Source organism: Syzygium oleosum, unplaced genomic scaffold, assembly GCF_021117445.2.
Source record: "Syzygium oleosum isolate NSW1041296 unplaced genomic scaffold, Sole_v2.1 Sole_v2.25, whole genome shotgun sequence".
Lineage (NCBI taxonomy): Eukaryota > Viridiplantae > Streptophyta > Magnoliopsida > Myrtales > Myrtaceae > Syzygium > Syzygium oleosum.
In genome coordinates this window covers 2,698,502-2,715,537 of record NW_026607509.1, presented here as the reverse complement: position 1 = coordinate 2,715,537, position 17,036 = coordinate 2,698,502, and the positions used below count along the sequence as shown (strand labels likewise).

Here is a 17,036-nt window from a genome sequence, read left to right as displayed (position 1 = left end):
TGTGATTTCAAACATTTCTAGTCTTGTCCCAATCAAACTGAATGCCTCTAATTATCTCCTTTGGAAATCCTTGTTCACGCCTATATTGCGTGGTTATCGCTTGATGCATCATGTTGATGGCTCTATTTCTCCACCTTCATCTGATGATCCCATATATCCAACTTGGTTTGAAAAAGACCAATGCCATATTAAGCGACTCTACTCTTCCATATATCGTCGGACTTACTTCTGCCAAGCAAGCATGGGATCTGTTCAATAATAGATATGCCTCTACAGCACCTGCCCATGTGATGTCCCTCAAACGGTTGCTTACTCGACTCAATAAGGGCACTCAATCTATGGCTGATTATCTCCAGCAATTTAAGGTGATTTCTGACTAGCCAGTAGCCTGTGGCTCTCCCCTAAGCGAGGATGATTTACTTATTCACATCCTCGATGGGCTGCCACCATCATATCGACAATTCTGTTTCTCGGTTCGTATTCGTGCCAAGACATCGTCCCTATCTATTGAAGAACTTCATACCCTGTTAATCTGTGAGGATCTCTCTTTGACTGAAGATACACCGCCTGTAGTTTCAGCTCAGTCTACTGCATTGGTGGCTTCCAAACCTTTCAAGCCCAACAACTCTCGTCAATTCTCTCAGGGTTGCGGCCATGCGCCATCTCGTGGAACATTTCCTCCATGCCAGCAGTCCTCCACCTCCTCTGGATCGGTGCAACAACAACCACCATCCCAAGGTCAACAAAAATCTCAAAATTTGGGTGTTCGTTCACAATGTTAGATCTGCAATCGTATGGGTCATACTGCCATCGACTGTTATCACCCAATGGACTACACCTGTCAAGGCTGCCATCCACCAGAAAAACTTGCAGCAATGGCTGCCATTGCCTCGACCCCACCCAATACTTGGTACACCGACACCGGAGCCACTCATCATCTCACCCCGGAACTCGAAAATCTCCAAATTTCAACTGCTTATGATGGTAATGACACTGTTGAAATAGGTAATGGCCACGGTATGCCTATTGCACATGTTGGTTCCACTACCCTTTCATCCTCTTCATCACCTCTTCACCTTAAATCTAAATTTCATTGTCCCACGGCTTCACACAATTTACTCTCTGTTTATCGATTTTCCAAAGATAACAATTGTCTCTTTAACTTCGATGTCTCTGATTTTTGTATTAAGGATAAGGCCATAGGGAGGATACTACATCAAGGGCCAGTTGAGAACGGCTTGTACCCATTTCACACTCCATCATCATCCACCGCCCCAAAAGCTCATTACAGTTCCTCCATCACCACGGACCAATGGCATGCTCGTCTCGGCCATCCCTCTCATGACATTCAACGGGCGATTTTCTCAGTCGCTTCTATTTCCAATAAATCGGGATCTCGCATTTGCTCTTCATATTAGCAGACGAAGAGTCACAAGCTTCCTTTTTCCAAGTCTTATTCTACCTCTAGTCGTCTTCTAGAATTATTACATTGTGATGTATGGAGCCCTGCTCCCACATTATCTTGTTCTAATTATTCCTATTATGTTCTCTTTGTCGATGATTTTTCCAAATATTCATGGTTATTTCCTATGAGATTAAAATCTGACTTTTATGATATCTTTGTTAGTTTTAAAAAGCAAGTTGAAAATCTTTTAGGTCACACCATCACCACATTTCACTTAGACGGTGGTGGCGAATTCACAAGTAATGCCTTCCACAATTTTCTTCAATCATATGGCATTACACATGAATATTCTTGCCCCCACACACCAGAACAAAATGGTGTTATGGAGCGCAAACACCGTCACATCATCGAAACTAGCTTAGCTATGATGGCCCATGCTCATATGCCTTCCAAATTTTGGTTGGAAGTCTTCACCACAGTCATTTATTTGATTAACCGCATGCACATACTTCAACATCACACTTGTTCCATATTAAGCTTTATTTCACACCCCTCCTGATTATTCACACTTACGAACATTTGGTTCTCTTTGCTTCCTATGGCTCTGACCTTACTAGGCTAACAAATTGGAACTTCGATCAACCTCCTACTGTTTTATAGGCTATAGCCCCAGTCATAAAGGCTATCGTTGTATGGATCTCTCATCTGGTCGAGTATATATTTCTCGTCATGTGGTCTTTGATGAAACTAAGTTTCCTCACTCCCATATCACTCCCACTCATTCTTCACATCTTCCACCTCACAGTCTTGACTTTTTTGGAGTCATTCAAGCCGAGCATGCTCATTGTGATCCCTCCACCACTTCACAAGTCGTTTTCACATCCACCAACACCTCCTCGGTGCCTTCTTCATCAACTACCAAACCTATAATGCAGACCTCTAGCCACCCCCTTCCTCTACCTATTGATAATCAACATGTCCCTTCTTCTTCCACTCACCCAATGCAAACAAGATCTAAGTCTGGTATTACCAAACGAAAGGCCTTTTCCCATACCCTTCACCCACTTCCGATTGCACTTATCGCCAACCATATCTCTGAACCCACATGTGAGCGATCTTGGCTGCCTTGTTGCAGTGAAGAAGATAATTTATGATTCCGGACATTCAGAGAAGTTTTTCAACAATGAAGTGAAGATCATAAGCCGTCTCATTCATCAAAATTTCGTCCAACTCATCGGCTGGTGTCACGAGCAAGGAGAATTGATCCTGGTTTACAAGTACATGCCTAATGGGAGTCTCGATCGCCATCTTTTCAGGGATAAAAGAACTCTTTTGTGGAGACTAGGTATAAAATAGCATTAGGCCTGGCTTCGGCTCTCCATTACCTACACGAGGAGGCGGGGAAATGCGTCATTCACAGAGACATCAAGTCGGCTAACGTATTGTTGGACAAAGACTTTAAAACTAAGCTCGGAGATTTCGGGGTGGCCAAGCATGTCGACTCCCATTTGAGAACTCAGGGGCTAGATATAGTAGGGACTTATGGCTACTTGGCACCGGAATATCTATACGAAGGAAGAGTAAGTAAAGATTCAGACATGTTTAGCTTCGGAGTTGTGGCACTGGAATTGCGTGCGGGAGAAAAGCCAATCTAGAAGGAGAATGCCCCATGTCGCTTGCAAAGTGGGTTCGGCAGCTCTATGTTGCAGGAAACGTTCTAGGTGCGGCCGATGAGAGATTGAAGATGGCGTTTTGCGAGAGAGAAATGGAATGCTTGTTGCTGGTGGGCTTGTGGTGTGCTCACCCAAATGACAAAAAGAGACCAAAGATAGGAGTGGTTATTAAGGTCCTTAAGTTCGAAGCTCCCTTGCCAGTATTACCAGAAGAAATGCATGATCAAGATCATTTCGTGCCTCGCCTACCCAGCATCTCGAGGACATCATCGGCTTCTTCGAGTGTCAGAAGCATATCACAAACTGGTGTACAGGACCATACAGTGTAATCAGTTGTAGATCCCCATTGCCAATGAGTTTTGGTTTTATTGTCTTTCTTTCATCTCAAGTATCTTTATGGATCTGTCTTGCTGTATATTGTAAAAATTGCCTTTATGCCTTGCCATACCTACCACAGTTTGAGCGGTGGACTGATCCAAAGGAGGTGAAGGAATCTGGACAAAGAGAAGACTGCCAAAGGAAAAAACGTCATCTTCTCTGGACCTAGTTCATGTGAGACAAATTAGGAATGTGATCTCCATAGTAAGGCTCGATCGTATCGCGGAAATTAAATAACTTGAAAATTATTTTCCTAAAAACGATAGCTTGTACCACTTACAAACATGAATGGACGAAAAATATTTTCATAGTTTACAACAATATATAAATATAGATTGTTATTGATGATGAAAATATTTTTCATTCACTTATTTTTTCAAGCGATACAAATGATCGTTTCAAGGAAAATGTTTTTCAAAATATTTATTTTTCGCGAAACAATCGGAGGCTAAGGAGAAAAGAAGAAGATCAGACCGTGAGCCAAACCCCGACCCTTGCACTAAATCGGTTTAAATTCTCGCAAAGTGACGAAGACGTCCAAAATGACAGAAATGTCTCTCGTAACTTAGTTTCATGCACCGCCCGTGATCTAACTCAAACTAATGACTTTAATCATGAAATGCAAAAAACTGCAATGTTTTGTTAAAAAATATTTTTTTTCAGGGACTAAATCCCAAGCAATGTTTGAACTAATTTTAACAATAGGCATAAAAATTCGGGACTGAGTCCCACATTTGTGCACAATCGGTGTTGCATATAAGCCTTGTTTACATAAGGCGAGGCCGTCTAGACCTCCCCTTTTGGCGTAAGCACATCATCTTTGCCGGAAGAGTACTTGAAACTGTTCTCCCGATATAACGTGGCACATGGTCGGTCCACCATTCATGATACTATATAACAGTTCAAAACATAAAACATGACTGCAATATCTTTATGATTTGTTCTGAATGCGAATAATTAACGTGAGCATAGTGAAATTTACAAGAGAAATTCCTTCTACGTGGGGAGGAAAGTATTCGAAAGTCGCCAAGGAGTGTGTTACTCCTTCTGTCTGGTGCTATAGATGGCCGAACTGTATAGCAACACTTGCATTGTTGATGCTAATCTCTTTCCAACCTTTTAGACTTGGCTTTTTGAGTGTCAAGCGGGCTTTACAGGTTCGTCTACAATGAACACTATGGGTCCTTCCCAGTGATTGGTCTGTGAATGATAAATATTAATGGGAGGGATTGTAAATAATAAATGCAATGAACACTATGCGTTCATCTGTATCCGTTTGGCTTTTCTATATGCCCGAACAGCTTGAATGGATATAACAATGCAGATCATTAGATGTCGAAACCGTCGTCCCTATTTCATGCCAAATCTTGGACAATGTCCAGCATGATCAAATCTGCTAAGTCTCTAAAGATGCTACAGAATGACACTTCTCATCAAGTGAACATTTCCGCAACTTTAGCCTTTGTTTTCTGCCTCCTGTTTCTTCCCTCTGCTGAGTGTTTTTCTTTCAACATACCGGGATTCAATAACAACACAGGCGATGTAGCGTATGAAGGAGGCGGAAAGGCCATAAATAACTATGCCGACCTCACCCATTTCAGCAACACGCTGAACTTCCAGGCTGGCCGTGTTGTGTACTCGAAGCCCGTGCGCCTCTGGGACTCTAGCACCAACCAAGTGGTGGATCTCAAATGCCAATTCTCATTCACGATAGACGCTCTCGAACAGGGAATGCTCAGTGGCGGCCTCGCCTTCTTTATGGCACCTGTGGATCATCCAATCCCTCTGCACTCGAGCGGTGGGTAACTGGGAATGTTCAACTTGACAACTTTAAATTTATCTGATAATCAGATCGTCATGGTCGAGTTTGACGCCTTTCATAACTGGCAATATGATCCCCCGCAACTGGACTCACACGTGGGGATCAATATCAACGAAATGAGCTAGTTGTCTACACCGGTTGGGATGCTCGCTCGGGGAACCAGAAGCCTTGCACTTGCTGTGTAACTTACAATTCGTCTACCAGGTCTCTTAGCGTGTTCTGGACATACGAACAAAGCCCGGTATGTAACGGCAAAATTAGTCTTTCTTACGCCGTTGATCTCAAGGCCATTCTGCCCGAGAAAGTAAAATTAGGATTCTCGGCTGCCACCGGTGTTGGAATGGAGCGTTACATGATTAACTCATGGGATTTTTCTTCAAACTTGGACAACAATGACGCAAGCCCTGGCCCAAGCAGGAACGACAAGAAACCAGATCGGAAAACAAAGTTCAATGCATCTTTGATAGTCCTTCTAGTTGTTTGTTTCTCTTGTTTACCGACGGCAGGATTGCTTGGCCACGTAGCCCTAAAGAGGTGGAACAGCAGGAAGGCTGCGTTGGAAGGCATGAGTGCCGAGTCCTGTATTGAGATTGGAGATTTGCCCAGGAGATTTTCTTACCATGAACTAGTCACGGCCACAAATGGCTTTGCCAGTGACCGAAGTCTTGGTCAAGGTGGTTCGGGCCATGTTTACAAAGGATTCTTGAAGGATCTTGGTTGCCCCGTCGCTGTGAAGAGGATATCTGCGAACTCCAAACACCCAGAGAGATTCTTCATCAATGAAGTCAAGATCATGCCGGCTGATTCATCAAAACTTGGTGCAACTGATCGGGTGGTGCCAAGAGCAAGGGGAATTCATACTGGTTTACGAGTACATGCCTAATGGAAGCCTAGATTGCCATCTTTTCGGGGACAGAACTCTTCCGTGGGATACTAGATACAGAATAGCCTTAGGCTTGGCCTTGGGTATGCATTACCTTCACGAGGAGGTGGGCCACTGCGTCATCCATAGAGACATCAAGTCGGCTAACGTACTGTTGGACATAGATTTCAACACCAAGCTAGGCGATTTTGGGGTGGCTAAGCTCTTCGACTCCCAGTTAAGTAATCAAATGACAGCTGTAGTAGGTACTTATGGCTATTTGGCCCCGGAATACGTTTATCATGGGAGAGTGAGCAAAGAATCGGATATATTCAGCTTCGGAGTCGTAGCGCTGGAAATCGCCTGCGGGAGAAGGACCTATCTAGAGGGGGAATATCATGTGCCGCTCAGAAAGTGGGTTTGGCAGCTGCATCATGAAGGAAACATTCTCGGTGCGGCCGATGAGAGACTGCAGATGGTTTTCAGCGAAAAGGAAATGGAATGTCTTCTGGTGGTAGGTTTGTGGTGCACTAACTTGAACGACAAGTTGAGACCCAAGGTTGGAGAGGTGATTAAGGTCCTAAAGTTTGAAGCTCCATTGCCGGTGCTACCAGAAGACATGCGCAATCAAGATTATCTACCGCCCAATTTAATTCCCTTGCCCAGCGGTTCGAGGACATCGTCGACTTATTCGAGTGTTGGAACCATGTAAGAGGAAGGAATCAGGACCCTGCAGTGTAGTTTAGCAGAAAATGCTTGAATCTTAATGCAGCATTGGGAAGCACTTCTGTTCTTTCCCCCTCCTCTTGATTCATGTTATGAATCTCAATGCTTTCATTTCTCTTTTCCTGCACATTTTCACTCATCTTTACAAGTTAGATGACCCATCAAGACACACCTTTGCTGAAATTAAGGCTAATCAGCCAGTGGATTGGGGATGAAATGGCAAACTAGACGGTTTTTGCTAACAGTGCTTCACTTATGTTGAGGTGATGCGTAGTCGATGACGGAGGCTGCAAGCAAATGAAAAAGTCCAGTGATGGATGGAAATCGACCTGTAGTGTCTTCACAAATTCATAGATAAGCTGTGTTGCAAGTCCTAAAACCCGACCCTTGCAGAATCAGCGTGTCACAAAACTTGTCAGGAGTCAACTGTTTAATTTGTCCTTTCGTTTCATTACTCCATACCTTTGGAAGGCATAGTTGAGTCATGGCCATGCCACTAGTTGCAAGATAATATGGAAACCATAAGATCTTACAATTAAATTAAGGCGGAATCACCATATAAATAGATAAGAAACAATAAAATAAAATAAAAACACCGGAGATTTGCGCAGTTCAGTCGATTGTCGGTATTACGCCACAAGGAGAGCCAACAACAACAGCAAAACGCTCGAGTGTTTCCCAAATTTATATAAAATAACCGTGTTCGATGCTCCTGTGTGCGGCTCCAGAACAAGAGCTCCACCGTTCGGCAACTTGGATAAAACGTCCTCGTCACATTTTCTTTCTTTTGAGCGTCTCCTCTTGATTCAATACGGCAAAATGAAGAGTCCCTCTCTTTCTCGTCTTCTTTATGCGGCTTGATCGAAAGCTCTTTTTTACTGTGCGGTAAAATGAAGTCCCTTCAACTGTACGGAAGGATTTTGGATAGTTTTTTTTTTTTTTTTGGTAACCAAGGTGTCCGGGCCAGTTTGCGCGTACCTCGACTATTCCTCGGGGGAGACTAGCACAGCAACCCACCGCCATGGCCCCCCACTTAAATCACAAGTGCTCGGCTGGGGAATCGAATCTGGGACCAGTGCGCCTAACCACACAATCCCAAATACGCCCTAACCAACTGAGCTACCCATGAGTGGGCGAAGGATTTTTGATAGTTATCACCAACTAACAAGAACAAACCTTAAAGATGTGATATTGGCCGTTCAATTTGTTTAGTCCACTTAGGATAAGTGTGGTGTTAAGGTTTATTTCCTTTTATAACGGCTTTGATTTAACAAACCGATCTACATCCTCCAATTCGAGTAAGATTTTTCGCACGGACTCAAACTTGAGAAATAATTTAAGAATTCTTCATGTTTGCAGTCAAGTCACGGTCCACGTTAACGTGCCAGCTTTCTGACACCAATTGAGGTATAGCAAAGCTTGAGCTTCGCCAAACGAACGGGCTTTGTCATCATGCCTTTCGGATTCTTCACCGTCACGAATTCTTCACAACAACCTCACCCATCGTCACAACATCTTAAATGAAATGGTTTTCCGATATCGATATGATTTGTTTGCTCATGATAAATTGGATTATAAGCCATATATATATATATATATATATATATATATATATATATATATATATATATATATATATATATATATATCGTACCTTGATTGTTACGATGTATAGCAACGATTTCCTGCTCCAACTCAAAGTGCCAAAGTGAACGTCTTAGCCACATTGCCCTGTTCACTATAAAGGTTAATGCCATGTACTTTACCTCGGTCAAAGACAAGACAACATCATCCTGTGAGGACACCTTCCAACTTACTGCACCACCTGCCAGTATAAACACGTACCACATTAAAGACCTGCACTCTGTCAAGTGACCGACGTGATTCATCTATTGCCGCCCCTTTGGTACGCTATATATTTAAGGATCCACTTCACACTTTTTCAATATGTTTTACCAAGACGCTTCATCTAACGGCTACCACTAGTTCATACCCTATAGTATATAATACTATCCACTGCACTAGAAGAAGGAACACAAGACATATTCTCCTCATCCATCTTCTATTTACTGATTATAATCCCAATCCCACAACACTCGCCCCTGAATTGTTGCATCGGTAAATAAGTCCTGCACAATCCGAATTAAGCATGACATGTTTTAAAGCAATAGGGACGTGAGTGAGTTGCAATAGGAGCGAACGACGTTATTAATAGCACGTTTCAAGTGATCAATGGACGGCTTTTGGCCAAAGTGGGCCTTCAAATCGAGCCTAACTTATTGCCTAGGCTCACCCATTCCATAAATGGTAAAACTATATTATCTCTTTTGGGTTGAGCTAAAACTTGGACCACGAGAGTTAGTTTTAGTTCATGAGACAGAGATCCCCAAATTTCACATGAAATCGCATTGATCATGAAATGTTACGCTGAAAACAATTACAAAGTATTGAGCGGCTTGCGCCAGTCATTTTTGACCCGAAGCTACTAAGATCGACATATGTTATGGACGTGCAAAGCCGCATAGAAGATTACGAATGACCACATTATATCTTATAATGTCATCATGTCACGTTTGGTGGGTCAATTTTGCATTGATGGACTCAACGTTATTTTTCTTATTTGTACATAAGGGGATGAGGCGTGGGACCCGGCCGGCGGGAGGGAATATACCGGTAGGATCCGAAATGAAGTGGAGGGTGAGAGATGGGGGGAGCATATCCAACGGTGGAGGGTAGCTGGTAGGTGACGTGGACGGTGGGGATTCGCCGGCTCGTGACCCGCGATGGGCACTTGGGTGGAGCGATGGTACTGCTGGTGTGTGCCTGCGTGCAGGACGAGGTGGCCACGGCGTCGATCCGGCGGCCGTGGCCGGCGATCTCGGTCTTCGTCTTGTGCTCTGTTGTGGCACATTGACATCATCGTCGTCACCGTGCTGTGGTCAACGATGAGGCTTCTTGTCCGTGTTGTTCTCTCCATATTTTCTGCACCATGGCTTCATTTTTGGCAAAAAGGCACTATAAATGCCATAACTTGTGTACGGAGATCACTTTGGTGTCATAACTTTTTTTCGGATCACTTTGGTGCCAAGTCGGAGGAAAAACGATCACTTAAGTGTCATAAGTTTTTTTTGGATTACTTCAGTGCTAAAATTTTTGAAAAACGATCACTTAAGTGCTAAAATTTTTTAAAAACGATCATTTAAGTGCTAAAATTTTTGAAAAACGATCACGTAAGTGCCAATCTCCGGCGAGCCTCCGGCAAGCCACGTTAGCTTTAGAAATTAATAAAAAAAATGCCACGTCGGATTTCCGGCGAAAAATTGTGTACGGCACCGGAGTTGGCACTTAAGTGATCGTTTTTCAAAAATTTTAGCACTAAAGTGATCCAAAAAAAACTTACGGCACCAAAATGAGCGCCGTACACAAGTTATGGCACTTGTAGTGTTCTTTTGCCCTTCATTTTTTGTTTATGGCCCTGCTAGACCATTTTCTCTCTTCTTTTCGTTAACCGAGTGCACGAGTGAAGAGATCTAGACCCGAAATCGATGGAACACCACGAACCGTTCTGACTGAGCAGGCGATTCCGGTAATGTCCCGACCAAATGCCTCAACCCGAGGGGTTCTTTTGCCCCTTTAGACTATATTATCAAATCGCGTTTTCAATATTAACTTGCATCCGGTACTCTTTGATCGCTCGATTCATCTCCACCGATGCGGCAGTTCCTCCATCTCACCTGTATCGGTAATTCCATGACATATTTAGCATATGGTCAACTTCTTTTTTCAGGGGTCTAAGCCTCTCTCCCTCTCTGTTCTCTCTTTTTTTGGCCCTTGATGGGGGTTCTCTTAACCCCGGAAACTGATCATAAGCCTTTCGTCTTTGCTTCTCATCAGACAAACAGTTGTTAGGCATGAACGGGGTACTGCGCAATTCACAAGTCCTGAGCTCCTAGGATTCGCTAATAAGGTCAATGCCAGACGTTGTTACCATCTTTCGTCACCACCTCACGCTCTTAGATGCAAAGTTCCTCTTGAACTTCTCCCACAAAGGAAGGAATATCCTTTTATCCCCTGCCTATATTCCTTCCCCTGCAATTGTTTAAGGGGGTGAATAGTACTTAAATCATCCACTACGTGACTTCAATTTGTTGTTCTGCTTTTCTTCTTTTTTAGGCCAGGATTACATGATCAAGGGATTACAAAACTGATTTGCTCTGCACTTGCATGTTGTCATTGCAAGTTGCATTCACAGTCCCAGGCATGCACGTCTCATTCACTTGTCTGAATCAAATGCTTCTGTAACCGCGCATGTCTGAAGTTTAAGCACTCCGGAATGTCTATCCGGAGGACTTTTTCAGCATCGCGGTTTGTCTACAGTTTCTATCTCGGGCCGCATAATAGTTCTAATCGGCATTATAGATACAACAAAGTGATAGTCATCACAGGGAAAATATTACTCTTTGGCTACTGTCGCGGGTAGAATGCTCGAATACGCTTCCAAGAGATATTAAAAGCGCTTAAAATTTTGTGATAGTGCAGCAAACTATCAATAGGCAGATTATGAGCCAATTTCTGCATATTAAAATGCTTACTGATAAGTGACAACTTCGCTTATATGATACTGTCCTTATAAGGCAGCAGTACATGAACTTTCCCGTTGACATGCACAACTGAGATTATCCATCACTATCACCTAGACGCCGCTTCGTGGACCATATCAAAGTCAACTCCTTAAATATTTGCAAAGCTTCTGACCAAAAATAGAATGTGTATTTGTAAAACTTTAAATACGAAGTCAAACTGCGATACAATGTCTGCATAGTAATCCAAGCCTGTAACCTGTCTCAACGTTTTTTCCCAGAATATCACAACCCAAGGACCCCGTGTCCGTAACTAGAATGTCAAATTCTAATCTTCCTTGCTTGAGTGAGGGCTTCTTCATCCTCATTGTACTGCATCTTTTAGTGCAGTCTGTCCGTTCGATTTCCTTCAACAAAACCCACTTCTATCCCGGTGAAACTGACATGATATACGGAGGAGATGCGATGGCATCGTCAGGAGCAATCCACCTCAACATCGTCAACTATCAGTTTCGCGTCGGCCACGCCACATTCGCTAAACCGGTGCAGTTATGGGATTCCTCCACTGGCAGAGCCACGGATTTCACTACTCACTTCTCTCTAACCATCGACGCCCTCAATTCGACATTGTGCAGCGATGGCATTGCCTTCTTCCTTGCTCCCGTCGGTTTTCCCATCCCGCCCAACTCGGCAGGTGGATTTTTGGGACTATTCAACACGAGCACAACTGGTGCCTGGGCTCCTAATAACCAGATAGTGATGGTCGAGTTCGATACGTTCCCTAACAAAGAGTGGGACCCTGATATGCAGCATGTCGGGATCAATAGCGACTCGATTGGCTCGGCAGTGTATTCCTCCTGGAATGCCACCTCACACAGTGGAGAACCAGCAGATGTTTGGATAAGTTACAATGCCGCCACCAAGAATCTTAGTGCTTTTTGGACATACGCGCAGAACCACGTCTTCACGGGGCAGATATCGCTTTCTTATCAAATCGATCTAACAAAAATCCTCCCAGAGTTTGTCACAATTGGGTTTTCTGCAGCCACCGGTGATTACACTGAGCAGCACATCATTAATTCATGGGAGTTCACCTCAAATTTGGACACAAACAAAAGAGAAGACAACAAAAAAGAGACTCTACTCATTGCAGTTATTGTTGTTTCATTCTTCCTTTTGGTGCTTCTCGTTGGAGTCGCTTGGTGGGTTGTGAAGACGAGATTCGGAAAGAGCGATAGAGATGACAGGAGACGTGTATTCGCTGGCTTGGCCATTAACATGGACATCGAAAGAGGAGGCATGCCCAGAAAGTTCTCTTATCAAGAGCTGAGAGCTGCGACAAACCGCTTTGCAAGTGATCGTAGACTGGGCCAAGGCGGATCAGGGCACGTTTACAAGGGTACCTTGGGTAATCAAGGCCGAGGGGTCGCTGTCAAGAGAATATTCGCACAGTACGAAAACTCTGAGAAAAACTTCACCAACGAAGCGAAGATAATTAGCCGCTTAGTGCACCGGAACCTGGTAAAGTTCATTGGATGGTGTCATGAACAAGGCGAGTTTTTGCTCGTATATGAGTACATGCCTAATGGCAGCCTCGACACGCATTTATTCGGCAATGGGAGGATGCTCCAGTGGGAAGCAAGGTACAAAATAGCCCTGGGATTGGCCTCGGCCCTTCACTATCTCCATGAAGACGCTGGACAATGTGTGCTTCACAGGGACATCAAATCAGCTAATATCCTGTTGGACACGGACTTCAGCACCAAGCTCGGCGACTTTGGTGTCGCCAAGCTAGTGGACCCTCTATTGAGGACCCAACAGACGGGAGTCGTCGGGACTCTAGGCTACTTAGCTCCAGAGTACTTAAATGAGGGGAGGGCAAGTAGAGAGTCCGACATGTTCAGCTTTGGAGTCGTGGCCCTGGAGATCGCTTGTGGTAAGAGGACGTATGAAGTTGGGGAGTTTCAGGTTCCGCTGATCAGATGGGTCTGGCAACTGTACCTCGCAGGATGCGTGCTGAGCGTGGCGGACGAGAGATTAGAAGGAAATTTCGATGACAAGGAAATGGAGTGCTTGTTGACTGTGGGTTTGTGGTGCACACACCCTGACAAGAGAGAGAGGCCTAAGGCCGGTCAAGTGATTAAGGTTCTTCAGAACGAAGTGCCCTTGCCAGAAATTCCTCAGAACATGCATGAACAGAATTTTTATGCTTGGCCTTTTTCTACAGTATAGGTTCGGTTCCATGCCCCGAAAAACAGTGCTACCCCCTCCTTAAGTCCATGAAGTGATGTTGCTATACTCTAAAGAACTTTTCAATAACCCGGCAAATTCGCTTCTGTGATCCTAAAAGTTTAAGCCAATGTAAGCCAATCATTTCCGGGTACTTGATTTGCTTATTTATTAAAGGACATTGCCACTTTGAACAGCTTTGGTGCTTCGTTTGTTCTACAGTAACTTTGACTTTTTGCAGGGAGTTCTTTATTCTTGAGTTTCTCCATTACAGTTTCCTCTTCTGTTTGTTCATTCTTTTCGTCTTTCAGGAGTAAGATATATATACAAGGCCTTACACCCATTTGCAGCCTACAAATACCATGTCGCGCAGCGGACAAGTGAGATTAGATGATTTTGATCACAACACAGACTCTTCTCCAAAATGAACTGCATCATTTTAGTTGACCTTCCAACTAAAAGTTATTACATACCACTAGAAATCCCTGACCAGAGTTAGTGAAAATGTGTAAGGCGAGAGCAGCAAATTACGATAAATCTGAATGCAATTAATGTCAGACGTATATAAACCATGAACAGACTAAAGTCACTAAACATCTGTTGTTAAGCTGTGCATTAGTTGTCGGCAAAGTAAATACGTGATGCTCTTTGAATTTTATGACGCTCCCATCTCGAAGACTAGACTGCCAAAGTTTCAACATGTTAATGGGAAAACAGCTCATGTTGAATCACATTCTAGAAGACACGGTGCAGAAAATATGAGATTGTTGCCCAACACTGCAGCAGACGTTGAGAAAGAAACGCGAATACCTTTTTCGAGCGCATAATTCCGCCAATAGAGCTGAGATGAATGAGAAGAAATTCTCTATGACAACAGGGGATCGAAATATCCTCGGTTGTTTCTATTACGGCAAAAATCTGACTTTTATGCATGTTTTCTCAATTTTGAGAAATATTTGGAAAGGGAATTTGGAGGGCATATTAGAATCTTTCAATCTAATGGAGGAGGAGAGTTCAACCAAGCATATTTCTTAACTGATTTGCAAAAGATTGGCATTGTTAATCAGGCATCTTGCCCAAATACTCCGAAACAGAATGGAGTTGCCAAGTGAAACATAAGCACATACGTGAAATTGGCTTGACCATGCTTCGTCAAAGTAGATTTTTTAAAAGGTATTGGGTTGAAAAACTTTTAGACGGAGGTTTTTCTCTTGAATCGGCTTCCTACAAGGGTATTAGGCATGAAATTACCTTTTGAGTTCTTCTTTGGAAGCAAACCGGATTATAATTCTTTGCGAGTTTTTTGCAGTAGATGCTTTCCTTATTTTAGGGACTACACCAAGAATAAGTTTGTTGCTTAGTCATTACCATGCGTGTTTCTTGGCTACAGTGATCGCCATAAAGGATATCATGTCTCTATCATTCAACTAGTCGAATCTATATATCACGACATGTCATCTTTGATGAGACCGTATTTCTCTATCTCGTGTCCAGTTCATTGTTTCAGGATCAAAGTAATAAAACGGGGATATCTTAATTATAAGCTGACCAGATCGGGACATGATAGATAACATTAGACTCGAAATTCTCATTTTTGTATTTGTAACAAGGTGCGTTATCTGTTAACTCAAATCAATCTGTGTGTTGGCTAATTGAATTATGCCAAGAAGACAACATTGATGGAGGTGAATCAAATGTTCACCCAAATCATGTTAAAATTATTGACTCATCTGGTGCTCCGCTCAAATCTCTATGCAACTTGACATATGAAGATTCCACTATGGATGTCCTTCATGATTCTTCAATAGCACATTTGCCCAATCAAAATCATCCAATGATTACTTGAGCACGGTATTGTGAAAAGCCTAATCCAAAATAAGCCAATTTGCATATGATGGATTCCATATGGAAAGAACGGAACAATGTATGCTCTCCTTTAAAGCATGTAGGGTAGTTAGCAGGAATGGAAGAGGAACTCAAGGCATTGCATTGGAATAAAACTTGGACTCTTGTTTCACATCCCGCAAATAGTATCCAAATAGTAGTATTGTGGGACATTGATGGGTTTTTAAGTCTAAGTTAAAGGCCGATGGTACATTAGAAAGATTAAATGCAAGATTGGTCGCGAAGGGATATACTCAAGTAGCAAGAGTAGATTTTCTTGCAACTTTCTCGCAAGTTGTTCGACCAAGAAGTATAAGAATGATCCTCCTCACCATTACTATTGTTAAAGGTTGGCCCATCAGAAAATTAGATATTATTTTGGTAAAAAAAAAAACAATTAGATGATGGATTTTTATCACAGCCTATTTATATGGAGCAATTATCCGGTTTTGTGGACGAAAATTATCCGTCTTATGTTTGCAAACTAGAGAGAGCTTTATATGGCCTTAAGCAAAACCAAGAGCATGGTTTGATCACTTTTGGCATCCGATTTCTTTTGCAGCATTGCGAATCCTTCATTGTTTATTAAAAAATTAGATCATGACATCCTAACTCTATTTTTATATGTAGATGACATGATTGTCACCAGTTATGATCCAAAATTGCTTGATGGTTCAGCTCTACATTGAGTAATAAATTCGTAATAAAGTATATGGGGCCTTCACACTATTTTCTAGGCGGAGGTTAGGGTATTCTCTGGTGGTCTTTATTTGTGCTAAGAGCGATATGCTTCGTCAAATCTTAAACGTGCATGAATGGAGGGCTGCAAGTCAGCTTCCACCTATGACTACTAGCTCTCACTCTAGTATAGATACAAAACTTTTTTCGGCTCCTACGCTATATTGAAGTATCATCGGAGCTCTTTAATAGCTCATGATTACATGGCCGTATATTTCATATATGCATAAGCTTACTGCGAGTCACTTTCAAATTATGAAGTGCATCTTATATTATGTCAGTGGCATAATAGGTAGAGGCATGTAAATCATGTCCAAGTCAACTTTGGACTTGTATGCCTTTTGTGATGCAGATTGGGCAGGTTGCCGGTTGACTCGACAATCAACTACTATATTTGGTACTTTCTTAGATATCGGTTGTATAACATGGAGTGCTAAGAAACAATGAGCTGTCGCTCGATCTAATGCCGAGGCAGAGTATCATGCAATAGCATCGGAGATTACTTGGATATCGTTCTTATGGATAGATTTGGATATTTATCTCTCAAGTCCACCAATAATATTATGTGATAATATCAGTGCATTAATCCTATGTTTCATGTAAGAACTAAACATATCAAATTGGATTAGCATTATGTGTGAGAAAAAGTGACTAATTATATTCCGTCTGTGCATCAATTTGCTGATCTCTTCGCGAAACAATTGTCTAGAAATGCATTTGGAAACTTATGTCATAAATT

General features: G+C 42.7%; 1 protein-coding gene and 2 pseudogenes across 1 annotated transcript; all 3 read left to right on the top strand.

Moving 5' to 3' along the window:
* Window positions 1-875: 875 nt before the first annotated feature.
* Window positions 876-3,407, top strand: LOC115671627 (L-type lectin-domain containing receptor kinase IX.1-like; annotated as a pseudogene).
* A 1,423-nt stretch (window positions 3,408-4,830) lies between these two features.
* Window positions 4,831-6,852, top strand: LOC115671628 (L-type lectin-domain containing receptor kinase IX.1-like; annotated as a pseudogene).
* Window positions 6,853-11,768: 4,916 nt separating this feature from the next.
* Window positions 11,769-13,811, top strand: LOC115671629 (L-type lectin-domain containing receptor kinase IX.1-like). Its single transcript, XM_030593255.2, has one exon. It carries the CDS (start codon window positions 11,891-11,893, stop codon window positions 13,676-13,678), a length of 1,788 nt encoding a protein of 595 aa, XP_030449115.1. The 5' UTR covers window positions 11,769-11,890; the 3' UTR covers window positions 13,679-13,811.
* Window positions 13,812-17,036: the final 3,225 nt, after the last annotated feature.